Source organism: Cimex lectularius, unplaced genomic scaffold (genome assembly GCF_000648675.2).
Source record: "Cimex lectularius strain Harlan isolate CLEC.00 unplaced genomic scaffold, Clec_2.1 scaffold80, whole genome shotgun sequence".
NCBI classification, from domain to species: domain Eukaryota; kingdom Metazoa; phylum Arthropoda; class Insecta; order Hemiptera; family Cimicidae; genus Cimex; species Cimex lectularius.
The window spans coordinates 876,293-897,158 of record NW_019392709.1 but is presented as its reverse complement, the minus strand read 5'-3'; the positions used below and the strand labels follow the sequence as shown (position 1 = coordinate 897,158).

At 31.6% G+C, this 20,866-nt stretch overlaps 1 protein-coding gene and 1 long non-coding RNA gene across 2 annotated transcripts; one reads left to right on the top strand and one right to left on the bottom strand.

Moving 5' to 3' along the window:
• Window positions 1-2,836: 2,836 nt before the first annotated feature.
• Window positions 2,837-6,539, bottom strand: LOC106663978. Its single transcript, XM_014389272.1, has 2 exons — window positions 6,379-6,539; window positions 2,837-4,781 (listed from the first exon to the last, which is right to left on the bottom strand). The coding sequence occupies exon 2, from the start codon at window positions 4,684-4,686 to the stop codon at window positions 2,863-2,865; it is 1,824 nt and encodes a 607-aa protein (XP_014244758.1). The 5' UTR covers window positions 4,687-4,781; window positions 6,379-6,539; the 3' UTR covers window positions 2,837-2,862.
• Window positions 6,144-7,196, top strand: LOC106663987. Its single transcript, XR_001340121.2, has 2 exons — window positions 6,144-6,620; window positions 6,744-7,196. It is a non-coding gene; the product is annotated as an uncharacterized LOC106663987 (long non-coding RNA).
• The last annotated feature ends 13,670 nt before the right edge of the window (window positions 7,197-20,866 follow it).

The following is a 20,866-nucleotide window of genomic DNA, read 5'->3' as shown; positions in this document are numbered from 1 at the left end:
TTGTTTGACTTGTTTACAGGTATTTTTTGAGAGATTTGAAAAAAATAAGCTTTATATTTTACCAGCCTGGTGAAACAACTCTCTTATCGCAATGTACATGTTAAGTATATTTGAGAAATGAGACAGTGTATAGCTATGGAAATAATCCTTAATATAAATAAAATCAATAGTAATTTCAAATAATGTAAACTTGCAAATCAATAATTAAATAAAATTTTAATGTAATGAAAACAAAATTTATCTTTAAATCAATCAACACTGGGGTGTTTCTGTAACTACTTGTATTACAAATTTACTGAAAGGTGCACTCTCCCTTCACACATAATTGGGTGCATGGCATAGAGATGTCCGAAGCTTCCTTGTGTATTACCATAATGGATAAATCAATGACATAAACAAAAAAAAAATTAAATCACTGGTTGCACGGTATAAACGTGTTAAAAATCAATGTACCCCCTCATAATAATCATAATTTTAACACACACATGATATCAAAAATATGATCAATAATTTAAAATTATAAATCAGCAATATAGTATCCAGTAGGACTATAGACACGGAATTATTGTAACACAATGACATTTAATGAGTATGTACGTAATAATGTGGTGAGGGACTGCTGTGGTTGAATCGTTAGGGTGTACCACTATCGTTTTTGCTGAATAGTTTGAAGAAAGGAAATGTCTTATATTGTGGTTTTGACCCACCACTCAATGGCCACCTGTTCACATAAGTTTATAACTCCATAAAAAAGGAATTTTATAAACAAAGTTATGTTAAAACTGGCTTTTATCTGGCCTAGACTGGGTTTTTCAAAACAAAATTTTATTTGACTCTGATGTGTAAGTCTATGTATGCTGCAAGAACAGATGGAGTGAGAGAAAATTACTATACATGAACTAATTTATTAAAGCAAGTACAGGAGTGCCCCACAAAGGAGAGTCATAATTGTAAGTTATACTAATTACAATACTCATGTCAAATAATATGGAAACATAAAACAAGCTAAGAAACTAAGTAACAAGATAAAATCTAAAACAAAAGCCAAGCTTAACGTTAAAATAGAAATGAAATAGAGTCTTGAGGATGGTGTCGAATACAGCCGAAAGCTCGACAGCAGAAAAACAGTTTGGCTTTTTTTCACCTACATGGCTTCATCCCTGATCACTTTACTTCAATATTTATCATGAAGGCTAATAATATATTCAATGATAGTTAACATAGAAATATCTACATGGTTATACAAGTTATACAATCCCTGGATGTTATACAATACTGGATACATCACCTTAATGTATTGAGAAGACACAAAATCCGAACCATTGGGGAGGACAGCCCATATTCCCTTGTATAGTAAGCCCAATAAAGCAAATCATGCTCTCAAATGTCTTTGTGGAATATTGAAATCTAACTTTGCCAGAATCTCTGGAGTATCCACTTCATTGTTATATAATTTCCAGCAAAAGGTAACAAGTCATTATGCATCGATGTTTGATGGTATTTAGCCCAAATGTATCAAATAAAATGCAATATAAATCCTCATAAAAAAATATGCTCCTGAAATATAGCTGATAAACCTCTTCTGAACTCTTTCAAGTCTGTCAGCATTAACCTAACCACAAGGACTGTAAACAATTTACGCACAATTCATATCCCTTCTACACAAGTACTGGGACAAAAGCCTTATGGCAAATGAGTTAGTAAAATCACCAGCTATTCTTTTAATAAGACCCAAGTTCCCAGTAGCCTTGGAGATACAGTATCAGTATGACCAGAAAAGTTACATTGATCCTTAAAAACTACCCTGAGATTTAGTATTTTAGAGACTTCCTCCATCTGCTTACCCTCAATAGAAACTTAAGTTACATTTTATCCTTAGTTCTCCTATTTGAAAAACTTTGCATTTTTCACAATTCACCCTAAGCATGTTGCAATGATACCAATGAACAAATACATTAAGATCATTCTGAATGTCAGTACAATCTAACTCAATGCATACAGCATTAATGTGAACTGCCAGCTAAAGTGTCAAAATGCACCTTTCTGCTAATGCAACATAATGAGTTACTTTGTCAATTCAGAAGACAAAATATGTACATATACTTCATATCAATATTGTTCTGATAGTTCATAGTTAAATAATGATTAGTGATCAGCCTTCAATATAAGTATATATTAAAAAACTATCATGGACGAGGCCGATAAGTAAAATTTTCAGCTATTTTGTTAACTTTGAATATTTCAAAGTTAGTTCACTTCAAAAATAGAAGGTTATCTTTTTATAACATTATCACAATGTTTATTTTTCAATGTAGCACCAAGCTTTATTTTTATTTTCTAATTGTCCAGGGAAATAATGAAGTTTTCGTTTTATTGACATCCATTTTGATTTTCTTTTACAATGTAAGCTAATTTTAATATATAAGGTTGGTCTAGTGCATTTGATGATGTGTGTCAAAAGAGAAAACTTGTCAGCATCCTTTTGTAAAATATGAACACCCGTTATTTTATAAACCAAGCATAAAAATATATATAGGCAAGGTAAAAAAATGAAATTACTTAAGAAACTAAAGAATATGTTTAATTGGAATCTGAGCAGCTCACTTTCCCATATTTCAAAATGTATTTAAAATACCTTCTAAAAGTGCATTTTGCAGTATGCATACTATGGCTTTGTTTCCTTTATTGCTAAGATACAAATAACATTTTGGATAATACAATATGTTAATCTTTTTCTTAAATACTGTTTTTCATAAATGTTATTACAAGTCTACATTTCCTCTTAGATTAATAACTTTGAAGAAATAATATGGTTATGTTTATTAGAAAGAGGCCATGAAACGAACTTGAATAATTTAATGATTAAAACCAAAATCGAAACCAAGATTTCTTTTTTTTAACCTCATTTGGTGTATTTGAGGGATTACCATTGGTCGAGGGAATGTCTTTTTTTGATTTCAACCATCTGTACAATGTGTTTTTCTTTTTTATTCCATTTTTTTTGTTTCTTGATTGTTCCACAGGCTCGTGTTGCTGTTCCAGAGATTGCTGATGACGAATTGATATTAATGATTTTTCTTTTGCAAGATTTTGATTGGCTTCTTCCAGTTCTATTAAATCCGGACTTTTTGAAATAGAAGCTGCCTCACCGTCTTCTCTGGTTTTAGGTTGTAGCTCAGCTGAATCTGATGGCATTAGAAATTTAACAGACATTACATTATCTTCTTCTGTAGGAAATGACATTTCTTGGGGACCTTCTATGACATCAACACCACATTCCCCTTTTTTCTCAGATGGTAATTGAACAGAGTTTTCCATTAAAGTATTATTTTGCGAATGTGTAGAAAGCATTTGCTGTATGTTTTGCATTACCCTCTTTTTAGAATTAAAAAGTTCACCCGTATCTTTGTCATCTTCTGTTTGGAATACAAGATTAATTTGGTCATCATTCTCTTGCATTTCATTGGCACTTCGATTAGTGACTTGAGATAAATACTCTAGGAAATCTACATATTCCATCTCACCAAAGTCATTAGTGTTTTCAGCTTTTTCATTATTTTCTCGGAAGGCATTTAATTTATTAATATCCCCCGATTCAATGCGACATTGAAGCGATGCTGTTCGCCTTATTCTTATTACATCATTTGAGTCATCCGAGTCTGGACTGATTTTAATTTCCATCAATCCTGGAGAAAGAAGTGTCCAACCAAAAATACACTGTGCATCATTTTCTTCCAAAATAATAGGCTTTTTAAAAGTAGATTCCAAATTGTCTACTGTTGACGATTCTGAATTAATATCATCAATAACTTCATCGTCATCACTAGATCTGTAATTTTCTTCTGTGATTGAATTAACAAGACTGCACACCTCCTGATTAATCATACTTAGATAATCATATTTTGCTGGTGCACAGATTTGAGTATCTGCATCTTTAACAGATTCAATCTCCTGGTTGCTATCCGGCTGTTCCCTGCACAAGTTTTGATTACAATTAAAAGCTTCAACATTGTCTAATCCTGCTGAATCTCTGTCAAATGACTCTTGATGAATAAATTCTCCATTGTTGTCTAATTTTATCTGGTCATTAGATTTTTCCCCTATTATATCTTCAGCTGGTGCAGAACTCTCAGCCAATTCTGAAAGTTCAATCAGAAGGAATTTGTCTGTTGGGTTGCTTGTTTCTTCATTTTGTTTCAGTATCTCTTCAGATTTACTGTTTTTATTAATTTTATCTTGATCAGTAATCAAACCAGGATTAATGGTCAAGTTACCATCATCTTGTTGAAAATTAAACAAATGGTCAGGATCACTTGTTAAACCAGAATTAATACAATGTTCATCAACAATTGTGTTACAAGAATTTAGTATTTGGTCAGGATCAACTACTAGGCCTGAATTAATTGGTGGTAAAGTAGATAAGTGTTTTAAATCAGACGATGAATTGATGGAATCAAATGTAACTGTAGGTATACAGTTGATTGGCTGCCCATAGGTAATATGTTGGTGGAAATCATCATTTTTAAATTCTTCATTTTCTTCTTTGTCCTTTTCAAGGCTTTTATTTCCATATTTTATTCTAACTGTCACAGGGGAATTTGTAATGCCGCCATTAACGCTTTCTTGAACTGACGATTTTTCTGTTTGGGCACATATTTTGTTTTCTAATACATTGTTGGCACTCATTTTAGGGAATTTTTGTTTTTTCTCTGGTTTTCCCTAAAATTCACCTTCATAAAAGGGGTTTATTTGAGCCATGACAACCTTTGTTTAAACGAGCTCTGCAACACAATAATCTATTATTATAACATACAAATTGATTCATACTTTTTAAAAAAAAATTATAAATAAATGCATAATACAAAAATGCACACACAGTACTTTTCATTTCTTTGCTAGTACAATAGTATATTATTTTTTTATCAGGTAATACACTCAAAGACAAAAACAATACATTCTCTCATTTTGTTGTTTATTTGAAACATTGTTTTTTTATCAGGTAATACACTCAAGACAAAAACAACACATTCTCTCATTATTGTTTATTTGAAACATTATCTATTTTTATCACTATATTAATTACAACATAGTTATTTTAATGTAAACCAAATTAAATAAGATCAGACATTCTCGAGTTTTAAAACTAAAAAATTATTGGTTTATAATGGCTTGAAAAAAAAAATAATTACCAAAACACCCAAACATCATAGTGATAGAATAAATTGTTACGTAAATTTTAATCTTACACTAAATGTTTTTCCAGTGTTTTGGTAAATTTTTTTACAAACCACCATAAATAAATAATTTTTATTAAAACTCATTATTTTATGATCTCGTTTAATTTGGCTTACATTAAGATAAGTGCACCACTGGTGGTGGTAGATGGTTCTACGTACAAAACATGTTGTTTTACTCTTTCTACTCAGGCAAGTGTGTTGTAATTAATATAACAATAAAAAACAAATATTTTTTTCTTCTCTTTTTGGTGGATATTTTTCATCTGGATTATAAAAACTTCTTAAGCTTTTCCAAATTTTTTAAGCTTTTCACATATACATCCATAACATTTAAAGCCAGGTCAATGAATGAGAAAATGGTTTGAAAAAGTTTGGAAAGATATTTTCTCTCTGCAAATAAACAAAAGAAAAATAACATTTTTAGAAAAATCTATCAAAATGGTCACTTTCTAAAAGAAACTTAGCTCCTTGGGCAGAAACAAAGTTCTAAAAGAATATTAACTTCTTGTTAATATTTATTGAATTCTATGTGCTTTCTAGTTTATAATAAGGAAATTCATTTATTAACACAGCAAATATGAAAGCCATTATACAATTTAATATATATACATGTAAATTTTTAAAAATAAAAGGAGTTTAAAATCAACTTTTAATTCTATAAATAAATCTTAAGATTTTCATTCATGGACTTTTTCTATTTTTACCATCTGTAAAAGTTATACAGTACTATAACATACACTTATGTAATTATTAAGGAAACTTTTTGTTGAAGTAGCAAAGCCTTTTCTACACATTCAATTAACTTTGTTAAAGAATGCTTTACAGCTAATTTGAATTATACTATGTGACACAATAATTTAATAGTTGTATTAAATAATCACATGGCATTTTTTCCTCTCATTCTTTGATTTTTGGTAGCTTACAAGTAAACTACCCATCTGAACCTGACCATGTAAGTTCAAAATGTGCCAGCATTTATGTGTTTATTTGGTTTTTACTGTGATATGAGAGGGTTCAATGTATTGATTATACATTAGTCATTGGCAGCAAATATAACAAGGAACTTTGTTAATATTTTCTTTAATTGTGATTGTGTGGAGCAATGTTTGAAACGGGCTACTAACAAACTGATGTAACTTACCATAGAAGTATTTACAAGAATTTAACCGCAGGATAACTTGTTTACTTGGCCTTGAAACACATGCTTGATAAAAAATATTTACATTTTAAAATTTGAAGTAAGCATATGATTAAATTAATAAGCAACTAGAACTTGATAAGTTTAGAAAATATTGTCATCCGACATAAACTGAGCTACAAATAAGGATATTTCTTCTCAGATGTTTTTTTCGAATCTCTACAGAGACAGAAGAATGACATGAGGTGAGTAGTAGCTATTAAAGTATTTTTAAATTAAAAACAAAACAAAACCATAATTAATAAATAAATGTAAACTATTTTATATCTAAATCAAATTAGATTTTTAAATGTAATTTTTAATTTCAGAAAAACATACCTAAATAAATGATATGAAGCATTCAACCACCCATGACTATGAAGAGGTACAGTAAAAACCAGCCATTGTAAGATGTTTACAGAAATTAATGAAAATGGAAAATGAAACTTTTGTCATTGGAGAATGTAACAAGAATACACAATTAAAAGATGAAGACAGTTTTGATTATTTTGGAAAGTATGTTGCCTCATTGCTGCGAGAATTTCCACAAGGTTCTGCTGATGAGCTACAGAGGGAAATAGTGCGTCTCATATTTAATTCCAAATTTAAACTTAACATTAAACACAGCGAAGACTTTAAGAAAAAACTGAAAAATAAAACGTCTTACCCCAAAGAAATATTAGAGTGAAAAACTTTATTTTATAAACTTATTTACTTATTTATATTTTAGGAAAAAAATAGTGACATTTGGAAAAAAATGTAAATAAAGGAATCTTCTGTCTCTGTAATTTATTATTCAATCAAAGCAAATTACATATTTATATCAGATAGCCTAATATGCAAATATTGGAAATTAATGAGTGGAAGTCCAATATAAAAAGGGAGATGAATTTAGAAGAAGAAAAATATAACATTATCAATTATTAATTGATGGGAGAAATGCTCTAATTGTGTAGATGCTTAATTTTAATTTGAAACTGGCGTTGTTATAGCTTTATATTTCATCATATTGGGTAAAGGATCTATCATAATAATTCATATATATGTCAAATGACATGTGGTTTCGTTTGTCAAATTCTAAGATTTCAGTGTCTAATTAACAAATTGTTAATTTCAACACCCAGTGTTACAATCATTTCATCATTTTGGTTTACTATATAGCTTGATTGAACTTGATCCGCTAAAACATTTCCAGCTATATAATTATATTTTTCATCTTTCTTACTAACTTCAAAATGAGACCATTCTATTTCTTTTAACTCGACCATTGTCATTAATTTGCACTTAGATTTACTGACAATCTCATCTATCGACTGATTGCTTGCAGTTCCTAAGCATTCTCTATTTTCATATGAAATATTTATTCTCTGCAAATCTATTAATACTAGACATAACAAACTTTGTATTTACGGTATGTAAATTATACATTTTGTTCTTTACTTTACCTGTAAACACTTCTTTACTTAATATCCTTTTTTTTCCATCCCTAACCATACCTTAATATTTCCTGCTCAAGGTCATAAATTACTGATAAATATTTACTTGCTTTAACTAAAAAATATCCGGAATTTCAAAAATACTCCCCTGACTACTTGCAGACTTGATATCTGCCTTTTATTTAAATGATTCTACTTTATATGCTATATCATGCTTTATGATATTTCCTACTCTTAACCATATTCTGTACTTGGACTATTTGGCTTGATTCCGAATATCACGACACAATCTTTAGTAAATGAAACAGCCTGTTCAATCACACTATTCATGGCAAAATTTGGCGATGTATAGTGATCACATGGCGCAATCAACATTAACGCGCCCCATAACTAAACTCAATATATAGTGCGGCTATAATACTAGGCATAGCAGAATTTCTCTGATTCTTTTCCAATAATATTATTTCATAATCAACTTCCAGCTCCAATAGATCATTTGCCACAAATTTTTCATATTGAAGCACAGTCATTATGACTGATTTTTTAAAACAGTTCAAAGTAACACGTTTAAAGTCTCCTGTAACGAAGAATGTTCACTTTCAATTTTTAGGAATTACTTTGGTGTTATGTCAGACGAAAGTGGCCACACACATTTTCCTACTCAATTCAAATTTTTCAGTGACTTTCTAAAATTAAGGAAATATCAAAAGTTTAAGAAAATGTCGAAATGTAAGTTTTTCAACCTGTTTTTCCAGTTTTATTTACCAGTTGAGTCGCAAGTTACGATTTAGCGACCGAAGCCTTCGACTAGTTAAACTTTATCTCATGGAGGAATCTTGTTAAAAATTGGTCAAACTATGTACAATGACTTTCTAAACCTAAGGAAATATCAAAAGTCTAAACAAATTTGGAAAAAGTAAGTTTTTCAACATGTTTCTCGAGTTTGATATACCGGTTTAGTCACGACCGAAGCCTTTCGACTAGTTAAACTTGATTTCGTGGAGAAATCTTGTTAAAAATTGGTCAAAAATGTATAATGGCTTTCAAATCTGAGGAAATATCAAAAGTTTAAGAAAAGTTCGAAAATGTAAGTTTTTCGTAAAACCATGTTTTTTTGCCGGTTTTTCAATTTTGAACTACGGGTTGAATCGAGAGTTGCGAGTTAGCGAATGAAGCCTGTCGAATAGTTCAACTTGATCTCGTGTTACAATCATGTTAAAAATTGCTCAAAATATATAGAAAAACTTTCTAAAACTAAGAAATGTCAAAAGTCTAAAAAAACTTCGTAACAGTATGTTTTTTGCCAGTTTTTCGATTTTGAACTACCGGTTGAGTGAGAGTTGCGAGTTATGGAATGAAGCCTGTCGCCTAGTTCAACTTGATCTCGTTTATCAATCTTGGTAAAAATTGGTCAAAAAATATTGAAAAACTTTCTACAACTAAGGAAATATTAAAAGTCTAAAAAAAATTCGTAAAAGTATGTTTTTTTGCCGGTTTTTTGATTTTGAACAACCGGTTGAGTCGAGAGTTGCGAGTTAGCGAATGATTCCTGTTAACTAGTTTAACTTGATCTCGTGTATCAATCTTGGTGCAAATATATATAAAAACTTTCTAGAACTAAGGAAATATCAAAAGTCTAAAAAAACTTCGTAAAAGTATGTTTTTTACCGGTTTTTTGATTTTGAACTACCGGTTGAGTCGAGAATTGCGAGTTAGGGAATGAAGCAATTCGACCAGTTCAACTTGATCTCATGTATCAATCTTGTTAAAAATTGGTCCAAATATATAGAAAAACATTCTCAATGTAAGGAAATATCAAAAGTCTAAAAAAATTCCTAAAAGTATGTTTTTTCTGGTTTTTCGATTTTGAACTACCGGTTGAGTCGAGAGTTGCAAGTTAGCGAATGAAGCCTTTGGACTAGTTCAACTGAATCTCGTGTATAGATTTTCACCTACTGGTGGTGTTAGTTGCAAGTTTGAATACTGATGTACTCCATCATTTCTAGGTCTCAGATACCAATTTCTACAGAAATCAAACCCAGAAAAAAAGTTTTTAAAACTAGTGGAACACGTAAAATACAAAAATATTCTAAAAATTCGGTGTTTTAACCAGTTTTTAGATTTCCTACTACCCAGTACCGATTGTTCCAATATTATTTTTAAAAATTTCTAGCAATTGTACCACAGATTTAAAATTTTTTTATAACTAGTGAAAGGAGCCGCGGTAGCCGCGTGGTTAGAGTGAGACTCTCGGCTCGTAGACCCCGCGGTCGTGGGTTAAATTCCCGCCATCGCCTCTGGCCTAAAATTCCAAAATGTAAGTGATTAACTAGGTTTTAAATTTTAACCTACCAGCAGAAGTGTTAGTTCGAGTTTGGGTACTGATGTATTCGACTATTTCTACCAGATCTCGGATATTGATGGCTCCAGGATTTGTACCCAAAAAATAAAAAATTGACCTTTTTGTATATTTTTCTTTGGAATTTGTATGAATTAAAGTTTAATGAACAAAAAATAAAAATTATGTAGTTGGGAAAACACATTTTTGCAACTTCTAACCATTCTAAGATAGTTCTGTAGATAGTAGATAATGTTTTTGGAACACTACCTGTATTTTATTGTTACAGGCAGATAGTATTAAACCAAGAGCATAATATTATCTGATATGCCAATAATAAAATATTAATACTAACATGCTCACTAACCTGACTGCCAGCAGGGAGAGTTGATTTACCATTTGTAAATCCCTCCTGCAAAAAGAAAAAAAAGATTAAATGAGAGAATAGTAGACAAGGTACATAAATAGATGTTATATAAATGAAATTTACCCTCTGAAGGCAACAATCTTTGTTTTAAAACAGCTACGATGAACCAGCTAACTACACACTGTTCAACACTCGCGAAACAACTTAACACACTGTTTAAATAGCACTTTGTGAAAATGTAAAACAATGATGTAAAAATGGATCAACACTTTTAAACAATTTTTTGAAAAAGTAGGTGTTTGTAGTGGTTTTTAGATTTCCTACTACTCGTGGATGAGTTAGTTGCGAGTCTGAATACCGATGTATTCTACCATTTCTACTAGATCTGAGATACCAATCTCTCCAGAAATTGTATGCAAAATGTAAAAAAGCTATCTAAAACTAAAATATTAATACTAACATGCTCACTAACCTGACTGCCAGCAGAGAGAGTTGATTTACCATTTGTAAATCCCTCCTGGAAAAAGAAAAAAAAAGATTAAATGAGGGAATAGTAGACAAGGTACATAAATAGATGTTATATAAATGAAATTTACCCTCTGAAGGCAACAATCCTCGTTTTAAAACAGCTATGATGAACCAGCTAACTACACACTGTTCAACACTCGCGAAACAACTTAACACACTGTTTAAATAGCACTTTGTGAAAATGTACGAAAAAACATACAAAAACTGCACTACACCATCTAGAAAAGCAAAACACAAGAAATGTATAAAACTTACAATAAATGAAATATAATATATAATGACAATCAGATTACAGAAAAATCGTATTAAATAATAACTATAACATACAAAAAGGGCAGAATATGATTTCTTGTACTAATACTAAATAGAATCTCCATATAAATAATTTTAAAAATCTTAAGTATGTTTTGTTTGAACTTTCAACAGGAATGAACTTTTGGTCAACCAATAAAATGTACATTTTTAATAGCATTGATACAATAGCAATAACTACAAAACATACAATATAGTACATGTGGTTATTATTAAAAAAGAACATTTCAAAATGAAGTAAAATAACTTTGACTTAATATTGTCAAATTCTTTTGTTGTGGGTGCAAAAGTCAGTTTAAACAGCTCCAATTATCATTGCTTTTGTTAATAATCAGTGAAATAATTTGTTCAAATTCAAAAGATTAAAGAGAACTGAGAATTCTTTTTTAAATCAGACTAGTTAAAAGATATGCTATAGTGAAATTGGGGAGGGGAAGATCTGGGGTAAACTTTTCATGCCGGACATAGCAGAGAATCTGTCAACCCTGTTTGGCCTATTCTTAAAAACGTACTTCTGCACCTATTCAGATCATCCTAAGGCTCCCTTCCCAGCTAATTGATGCTCTATTTCAATTTAATAATCTTTTAACACATTTTCAGGGTCTGGGGACTGGATTGTAAGGCAAATTTTGACAATTAGGACCCTGTTTTTCTTCCATTAATTCTAAATTTTACTCTGTACTTTGTGATTTCTAAATTTTTAAGCCTTACATATGAAATAGAGTATCTGTCTGTCAACCTCCGATGGCCTATTCTTAGTCGAGTGGAAATATTCACTCTTTGCCTATTTATATCCTCCAAGGGTTATCTGACAACTGAGCTCTTGATACATTTGTGCTTCTGTGCCGTTCTAGCCCACCAATTTCAATTTAATAATGTTTTAACACATCAATGGAGGGCCAGATTGTGATGGTCAGTTCTGAAAATTGTGATGGTCCTGCCTTAGCCAGTGAGTAAACACAGTATTAATAAATCAACCAATAAATTAGAACAGCCATAAATATTAATTTTATTTTTTAATCTATATATGTTTAGCAGTCATAATTGACTGTTATGACCCCTGACAGCTCAATATGCCGCTACCTAACCACTTGAACTATTGACTCACTAAGTCATGAAAGCTCAAGTGGTTAGAGACTTGAAACCTCTCATATCACTAACTTTTCATCTCTACCAAGATCTTAGATAAAAGGTATAATTTATAAAATAATTATGTGTTGCAAAAATGTACAAAAACTATATAAAAGTCAAGAAATAAGTAAAATACATAAAAAGTTCGAAAAAGTATGTGTTTTAGATGTTGACCCAAACTGTACAAAAGATTTCAAACATTTTTGCAATTAGTCAATCATTTGTGCAATGCATCAAACACTGCCATTCATTGGCAAATTATTGCGCAACAGCATATGATGCGCAATTTGTTTGAAAATGTCCCTTCTTAACCGGTGAGTAAACCCAGTATTAATAAATCGATCAATAAATTAGAACTGCCATAAACACTAATTTTATTTTTTAATCCATACATGTTTAGCAGTCATACTTGACCGTTATGACCCATAACCTTCAGCTCAGTACACAACTGCTCTATTCACTTGAGTATTGTGACTTTGTGAGTCGATATTTCAAGTGGTTAGAGCAGCACTGTATTGAGCTGAAGGTTGCGTTCTAACCCAATTTGCTCGCGACACTTACTTTTTCATCGCAACCAAGGCCTTAGATAAAACGCGTACCTAATTGAAATAATTATACTTTTTTTAGTGTTGTGAGCAGGATACGAACCAACAACCATCTGGTCAATATGCCATTTCTCTAACCACTTGATCTATCATGACTTATTTGTCAACAGCTCAAGAGGTTAAGGCAGCAGCGAATTGAGCTGAAGGATGCGTATTCAAAACCCACATGTAACACTAACTTTTTCATCTCACCAAGGCCTTAGATAAAATGCCTTATTAACTTAACTTTTTTAGTGTTGCGAGTGAGATTCGAACCAATGACCATTAGTCTATAAAAAAGTATAATTAATTGAAATAATCTCAATATTTATTGATAATCATAAAACCGACTTGCTCCTCTTGAAAAATATTGGATTTGTTGGTAATCGAAAATGAAATTTTATCGAAGTCACCAGGCGATCCGGAGAGGTTGAACCAACTTGCTGTGTTGCAATAATACATCCAACAAATCAATATTTAAAACTGGCGGTGATTGATAAATTATTTCATTAACGACTTTTCTTTGATTTCAAAGTAAAAGTAACTTTTTTAATGCAAATAATTATAATATTCCGAAATAAAAGCTCACCGTGAAAAAGCCCAGTCTCGACCGTCAATTGTAGCCTGAATCGTCCGTGGAAATGGCGGGAAACGGCCGGTGATTCAAGGACACTTCCAAATAAATAAAAAATATTACATTCTTTAAAATACTTTCTAAAAATAATAGCACAAAAACTTATGGAATATTTAAGAATTAATTATTTATTTTTAAACTCAAATCATTATTCAAATTCTAAACGGAGAATCATCGGCCTATCAGATCACTGCCAACTTGAACGAGTATCTTCTAAAAGTACTAAAGAATGATTAAATTTTTTTAAAAATCGGGCTTAATTAAAAAAAAAAAATAGTTCCAACATTCGGTTGATATTATTTTAAAACATTTTTCAATATTTAAATTAGTTTGTGAGAATAGTGTATGATTAATTGTCAGTTGGTGAGGGGACTGGGATGTAATATTCCCGCCAATCGCCCTCTTTGTCTCGTGGCGGTCACCGGTTCGACATCACACTTTCAATCTCGAAAAAGGTATTTATCATTCTTGACATTTATTAGTTTAAAAAGTCTAGGTCTTTCTTTTTTTTAAAATGAATTCCATTGCAAATTGTCAATTAACCAGTTTTCAATTATTATATAATACGGATATTGATTTATTTTGGATTATGGATCAAAAGCTTTTCAGCTACTAGCTCTTCGAGTCTGCTCAAACGGTTAAGATGTTGAAATTTCATTTAAACCCTCAATAATTGTCTTTTTTCTTTATTTATAAAAAGAAAATTATTAGATTTTATTTGTGTGGTATTTAGTGACCATTAATTAATGATCATTTATAGATCGTAAGATGCGCTCTGTTGTGGGTGTTCACAATTACTGCAGGTCCATATTTTGTAGGAATCTGATCGAATGGTTGAATTTCGTACATGAATCCTACTTTCAGTTCCATCAGTCATCCAATGCGATTTCAATTGACATTGTTTAAACAGCTAGCTAATTCAAAAGAGACCATTTTGTTTCCTTTCTAGTTGTGGCGTAGATGTTCTAAAAAAATTGTGTGATTTCGATGGCACCCATCTGCAGAATGAATAAGACACCTAAGATTAGTATCTGAGATCTAGTAGCAATAGTCAAATACATTAATACTCGAACTCATAACTAACACTTTCCCAGGTAGGTGAAAATCTAAAAACCGGTTAAAACACCTCATTTTTCGAACTTTTTACATATTTTACATATTTCTTGAGTTTTATATAGTTTTTGTACATTTTTGCAACACATAATTATTTTATAAATTATACCTTTTATCTAAGTTGAGATGAAAAAGTTAGTGATACGAGCGGGGTTTGAACTCATGTGCTTTGGCTCAATACGCCGCTACCTAACCACTTGATTTATTGACTTACGAAGTCACAATAGCTCAAGTGGTTAGAGTAGTGGTGTATTGAGTGGAAAGTCATGGGTCATAACAGTCAATTTTGACTGTTAAACATAATTACTACATTAATTTTATTTTTTACTCCATAAAAAATAAAATTAGTGTTTACGGCTGTTCTAATTTATTGATTGATTTATTAATACTGTGTTTACTCACTGGCTAAGGCAGGGACAACCCAATTTTCAGAACTGACCATCACAATCCGGCCCTCAGTCGCTCTGTTAAAAAATTATTAAATTGAAATTGGAGGGCTAGAACGGCCCAGAAGCTCAAATGTATCAAGAGCTCAGTTGTCAGATATAAATAGGCAAAGAGTGAATATTCTCACTCGACTAAGAATAAGCCATCGGAGGTTGACAGACAGATACTCTACATATGTAAGGCATAAAAATTTAGAAATCACAAAGTACAGAGTAAAATTTAGAATTAATGGAAGAAAAACAGGGTCCTAATTTTCAGAATTGGCCTTACAATCCAGTCCCCAGACTCTGAAAATGCGTTAAAAGATTATTAAATTGAAATAGAGCATCGATTAGCTGGGAAGGGAGCCCTAGGACGATCTGAATAGGTGAAGAGGTATCGTACTCACGTTTGTACGAATAGGTCAAACAGGGTTGACAGATTCTCTGCTATTTACTGAAAAGTTTACCCCAGATCTTCCCTTCCCCAATTTCACTACAGCTTATATTTCAACTAGTTTGATTTAAAAAAAAAAATCTCGGTTCTCTTGAGTGAATGTAAAACTTCACCTGCAGAATTTCTGGCATGGAAAAACTAATGAAGATGACACTTTTCCTACTGTTTTATCAAACTTTCCATAGGAATAAATGAAAAGAAATGATTACAAATTGTTGGTTTATAAACACAGCAGATATTCACAAATCACAAAAGAATCAGAGCCCTAGTTGTTTATTGAAGATGTTTGAAACATGTTGAAAAAGGTGGGACAGAATTTATTACATGATAGATTGTTCTAATATAAACAATATTTACAATTATTTCAATGATTATTAACAAAAACAATGATAATCGGAGCTGTTTATTTCATTCACTTTGCTCTTTCCACTAAAATCATCATCAGAACTGATCTACATTGTCCAATAAATCTACGATGTTATTGAATGGTGGGCATCCTTTCGGTATCTGAAATTCATGAAGCAAAGTAAGTCAGGGTGTGACAAAGGATATTGGACACTTTTTCTACTTATACCTGATCATTTATGGTTGAATTACAAGATTTAAACAAAAAAATTAACTCTTCTGTTGAATATCCAATTAAAAAGTACAGGAGGTTGTAGTACCAGTGAATAGTTAACTTTATTCCTCTGCAATTTGTGTTAATGATACCGAATTTGAACCTAAAATTCCTTGATGAATTAAGACTTACCAGTGGGCTTGACGCACAGAATGGAGGATACAATAGCTTTTAAAGGCGCAGTATAATATGCACCTCAACTATACTTCTATCAACCTTTTCAATTTGAACAAATTATTTCAATGATTATTAACAAAAACAATTACAATTGGAGCTGTTTATTTCATTTACTTTGCCCTTTTCACTAAAATCAGCATCAGAACCGATTTTTGCACGTACAACAAAAGAATTTGACAATATATAATCAAAGTTTTTAAAATTTCATTTTGAAATAGGTTCTTTTTATAATAATAACATGTACTATATTGTATGGTTTGTAGCCTTTGCTATTGTATCAATGCTATTAAAAATGTACATTTTATTGGTTGACCAAAAATTCATTCCTGTTGAAAGTTCAAACAAAACATACTTAAGATTTTTAAAATTATTTATATGGAGATTCTATTTAGTATTAGTACAAGAAATCATATTCTGCCCTTTTTGTATGTTATAATTATTATTTAATACAATTTTCTTAATCTGATTGTCAGTGTAAATTATATTTAATTTATTTAAGTTTTATTAATTTCTTATGTTTTTCTTTTCTAGGTGGTGTTGTGCCGTTTTGTATCTTTTTCCTACATTTTCACAAAGTGCTATTCAAACATAGTGTTAAATTGTTTCGCGTGTGTTGAACAGTGTGTAGTTAGCTGGTTCATCTTAGCTGTTTTAAGGCAAGGATTGTTGCCTTCAAAGGGTAAGTTTCACTTATATAACATCTATTTATGTATGTTGTCTACTATTCTCTCATTTAAACCTAATTTTTTCTTTTTCCAGGAGGGATTTACAAATGGTAAATCAACTCTCTCTGCTGGCAGTCAGGTTAGTGAGCATGTTAGAATTAATATTTTATTATTGCCCCAGCAGCCAANTATATATAAAATATCTCCAACTCTGAATCCTTTTTATGAGAAACAGAGGTCTTGATCAAACCTGAATACAACCAATCAGGTGCCTTTTTATAATAAAATTTAATACAAGTTTGAAAACAATTTATTAATTACACAAGAAAATAATTTAAATCAACTAATTTCATTTTAAACTTTAAACAAACAATTAAAACTTTTCAAATTTAAATAAACAGTAATTTCATGCAAACCGTTTGCCAGACCGTTTGGAACAAGGGTGGATGGGTACTCACTGTTTACAGTCATCCGCTGTGTACCGCAGCACTCTATTTTAGGGAATCCAGCACTTTTTAAATTCTTTTCAGGAATTCACTTCATTGGTCTATCATCTACAGAATGGACTTGTTCATTTCTAGACTCGACTGTCTCTACCCTCATTGTCCCGATCCTCTCTTATTTTTGCTCTAGGCTTAATCATGAAATCTAAATCGCAACATTGTCACTGAAATAAATTGAAATGTGACAAAATTTCTCACCCTTAAAGGCCTGGAAAAAACGAGTTTGTTTTCAAACTTAAAACTATTTATAATATTCTCCCCACCGTACATTTGACTCCCTTCGGATAGCTAATGATGATCAACGTCTTGCTGTTCGCTGCATATAAATGCTGAATGGGCTCCTCTGAAGTCATGTATGCTCATACAATGTGTGGATGGCTGGTGTATATCCGTGGGTTTCAGAAGACTACCACAAACTCATAATGTTGTGGACCCAAAAACCATTAAGGTCTTGTCATAAATCTGGAAAGTCCAAAATTCCACACCTGGTTCTTCTTTCTTCGTTCTTGATTAAAACTTGAACCATATTCTGCAATGGTGTGAAGTAGTCTTGAGGCTATGCATCTTTCCTGGTTGATCAAAGGATGTAGCCATAAATTTCAATTTCATTCAAACGTAGCCAAGTCCATAATGACTGAATTCTTGCTATGATTTGGAATCATATATCTTCTGTTCATCGAAGTAGTGAGTAAGTTTTGATCAAGAGGATAGCATTTGGAGCATGGAGGGGCAGACCTGGCATTGGCTTGTACAAAAAATCCTGTTTTATAGCAATTAAAATTAGCTTTTATTATTAAATTTTATGATTGTCAAATTTATTATTTTCTTGTTTCTTTTTCATTTATTCTATTTTTTACCAATTTAAATGAAGTGAACTTTTTAAGAGCGTGATTTTGTACTTATTTTATAAATCAAATTAACAAAAAAATGAAACTTTAAAGGGACTCATTTTTGTAACTTTCAATAAACAGTTAAGGAATAAAATATAGCTTAATTTATAACTAGGTTGACTATATGCTTTAAGTTGTGTTATGTGTGCCTTTCTTATTTTTTTGGGATCATTTATATCTTTTAACACAAAACAGATCTGATTTATTATGTTTTTGACTAAAAACAGATCTTGGTATTTCTTTTGTAATTTCAAATTAATATTTTGCGCCTTTTTTGAGATATGATAAGCTTTTAACCCATGACCCAATCACCGACTTTAGAGAATGAAGGGGATGAGCAATTTCCGAGAGTTTGGGAATATATTGTTTAAAATAATTAATAGCACCAACGTGAGCCCGTTTTTACTTAAACGATCAAATACAATTTATAAATGTGCACTATGACTTTCCCAATCCCTTGAGAATATTATCAGGTCATCAATGTAACACCAAACAAAATCCAAGATCATGGAATAATTCCATCATTAAAATGCTATTGCTTGGGAACCAATTTTCAAACCAAAAGGTACGCGATTAAAAAGATATATTTTATCACCGTTTATGTGATATATTTTTCCGATTTTTCTGTTTTGAACTCCCGGTTAAGTCGAGTGTTGCGAATTTGCGAATGTAGCCTGTCGTCTAGTTCAACTTGATCTCGTGTATCAATCTTGTTAAAATTTGGTAAAAATATCTACAAAAACTTTATAAAACTAAGGAAATATCAAAAGTCTAAAAAAAACGTGGTAAAAGTATGTTTTTTCTGAATTTTCTGTTTTGAACTCCCGGTTAAGTCGAGCGTTACGAGTTAGCGAACGTAGCCTGTCGATAAGTACAGGGGTGGAGTGAGTTAAACGGGAGTGTACTGAGAATCTGAAGAATAAGAGAGCATAAATGTAAGAAGAGGAATATTTATATTAAGATTTAATAGAAAGAAATAAGGCAAGAAACTATTGTTTACCATAACTATTTCGAGTCGTGTGCAGATCAGCCACGTGTGCAGCAGAAGAAAAAATATACAAAAGATTCATGGGGTGTTTAAGCTTATATTCAAGCTTCCCAGTGCGTCCTTAGATCTGTCCTTAAAGGGGTGGGGATTAAGGAAGAAAACTAGGAGTTTACGTATATTCAGCGTGAGAAGGTACGGCGGAACTGGTGAAGAGTGGAGAAGCATCATCGGGAAATTTCGGAGGTCTGACCTAGAACAATCTTTCACTTCATGACAAAGGACAGAAACGTGGTGGTATGTGTGTGTAAAGAAAAAATTTAAGTTGGTGAATGGAGGAGAGAACTAGATCCAAACACAACAGCTGGGATGTTTGTACTCTCAACTTAAGCCACTTTTCAGCGACTCAGGCGCTTATTGAGTTTAAGACTGATTTATTGTATTACATAAGACAGATTTGGTGGGAAGGGAAGATACATTTGAGAGTCATCTTCATTAAACGTGTTCAGCTTTTATAGATTTTGTGAAGTATTTAATGGAATAGCAGAAAAGGGCTTGAGCCTTGAGGGTCTCTTGAAGAATATGGGAGAAAATGAAGGCTAATTCGAGATCCAAAAATAAAGAATTGAACAAGCGGAGGGCATTGTAGGAGAAAGAAAAGGTTTTCATCCTCTACAAACTAAAAAATTCTTTGTCTTCTCTTATATATTCGTTGGTTATAGGCTGTAGTTTTTTTTAAACGAGGGTTCGCAACAGCATAGGTCATATCAACCCTCAGGGTCGCGGTGTTTTTGAAAAACAAAAACATTTGTAATTATGTCGGGTACGAATGTGCTTGATTCGAACCCGAGACCTTTACCTTACAGTGATGAGCGACGTGTCAACGGCTAAACTGTTGCGGCCACCGACGCCCCTGCTATAAGTAGTTTTAATGAAGAAAGATAGTTTATTGTACAATAATATGTAATTATGAAACTCATGTAAATAACATAAAGCTCAAAGGACATATAAAATCTTCTGTAGTGTATTAAGTAACCAAGCCTTCTAGATATGAATGCTATTTTCTAATCTCCTCTAATTAGAAAAAAAAATATGAGCTAAAGAAAATACAGCAACGTAGTAGTAAAAATGTTATACCTCTTGCATATGAAAATTCCTGGGTTTACGTGCAGGTGCGGTTTGCAAATATTTGAACACTTTAAGGGGGGGATTTCGGTAGATCCTGTGCCATAAAAACAAGATCCCTGTCCTCGGAGAACACACTACTTTGACCCAGACTTACTTTCAT

What these genes read in the sequence shown, in the direction of transcription:
- LOC106663978 (XM_014389272.1), bottom strand. Translation starts at nt 4,686, where the DNA reads ATGAGTGCCAACAATGTATTAGAAAACAAAATATGTGCCCAAACAGAA.